Here is a 575-nt window from a genome sequence, read left to right as displayed (position 1 = left end):
AGAAGGGACACCGGCACGGGCCGTGACCGAAATGGGTCAGCGGCGCAGAGAGCCGCTTGGTGGTCGATGTGTTGGTCGGCATAGACTACTATTACGAACTCGTGACCGGTCGCATTCGAAGAGCGACCGGTGGATCAGTGGCCGTGGAGACTCGCCTCGGCTGGATCACGTGCGGGAGAGCCGCCCGAAATCGGGCCTCGGAGGCCGGGGTCTTCCTTCTACAAGGCGAAGGTTCCAACGACGACGCTTTGCGGAGATTCTGGGAAATCGAGGCGCTGGGAATCACACCCACCGAAGACTCCGCTGCCGATGGAACAGCGGCGATGAAGAAATTGGAGGAGGAACTCCATCTGGACGAGGGGAGGTACTCGGTCGGCCTACCCTGGGTGCCCGGTGGACCGGCCCTCCCCAACAACTATTCTCACGCCCGACGCCGGCTCCTGGCATTAGAGCGGCGCCTGAGCACACGCGAAGAAGATCGCTTGCGGTACGCTTCAGTCATGAAGCAGTACTTCGACGAAGGCTGGGCGGAACCTGCGCCGGAGGCAAGCCCGCTTGGGCGGACGTGGTACCTT

The 575-nt window shown here is 62.6% G+C and overlaps 1 protein-coding gene across 1 annotated transcript; it reads right to left on the bottom strand.

Moving 5' to 3' along the window:
• Positions 1 to 91: 91 nt before the first annotated feature.
• Positions 92 to 447, bottom strand: Tsp_15644 (putative cell death protein 6). The gene is made up of 2 exons (XM_003370115.1): positions 289 to 447; positions 92 to 259 (listed from the first exon to the last, which is right to left on the bottom strand). Exons 1-2 carry the CDS (start codon positions 445 to 447, stop codon positions 92 to 94), a joined length of 327 nt encoding a protein of 108 aa, XP_003370163.1.
• Positions 448 to 575: the final 128 nt, after the last annotated feature.

This window comes from Trichinella spiralis (assembly GCF_000181795.1).
Source record: "Trichinella spiralis strain ISS 195 chromosome Unknown Scfld1145, whole genome shotgun sequence".
NCBI classification, from domain to species: domain Eukaryota; kingdom Metazoa; phylum Nematoda; class Enoplea; order Trichinellida; family Trichinellidae; genus Trichinella; species Trichinella spiralis.
The sequence above is the reverse complement of the archived record's forward strand: the minus strand, read 5'-3'. Positions and strand labels throughout refer to the sequence as shown.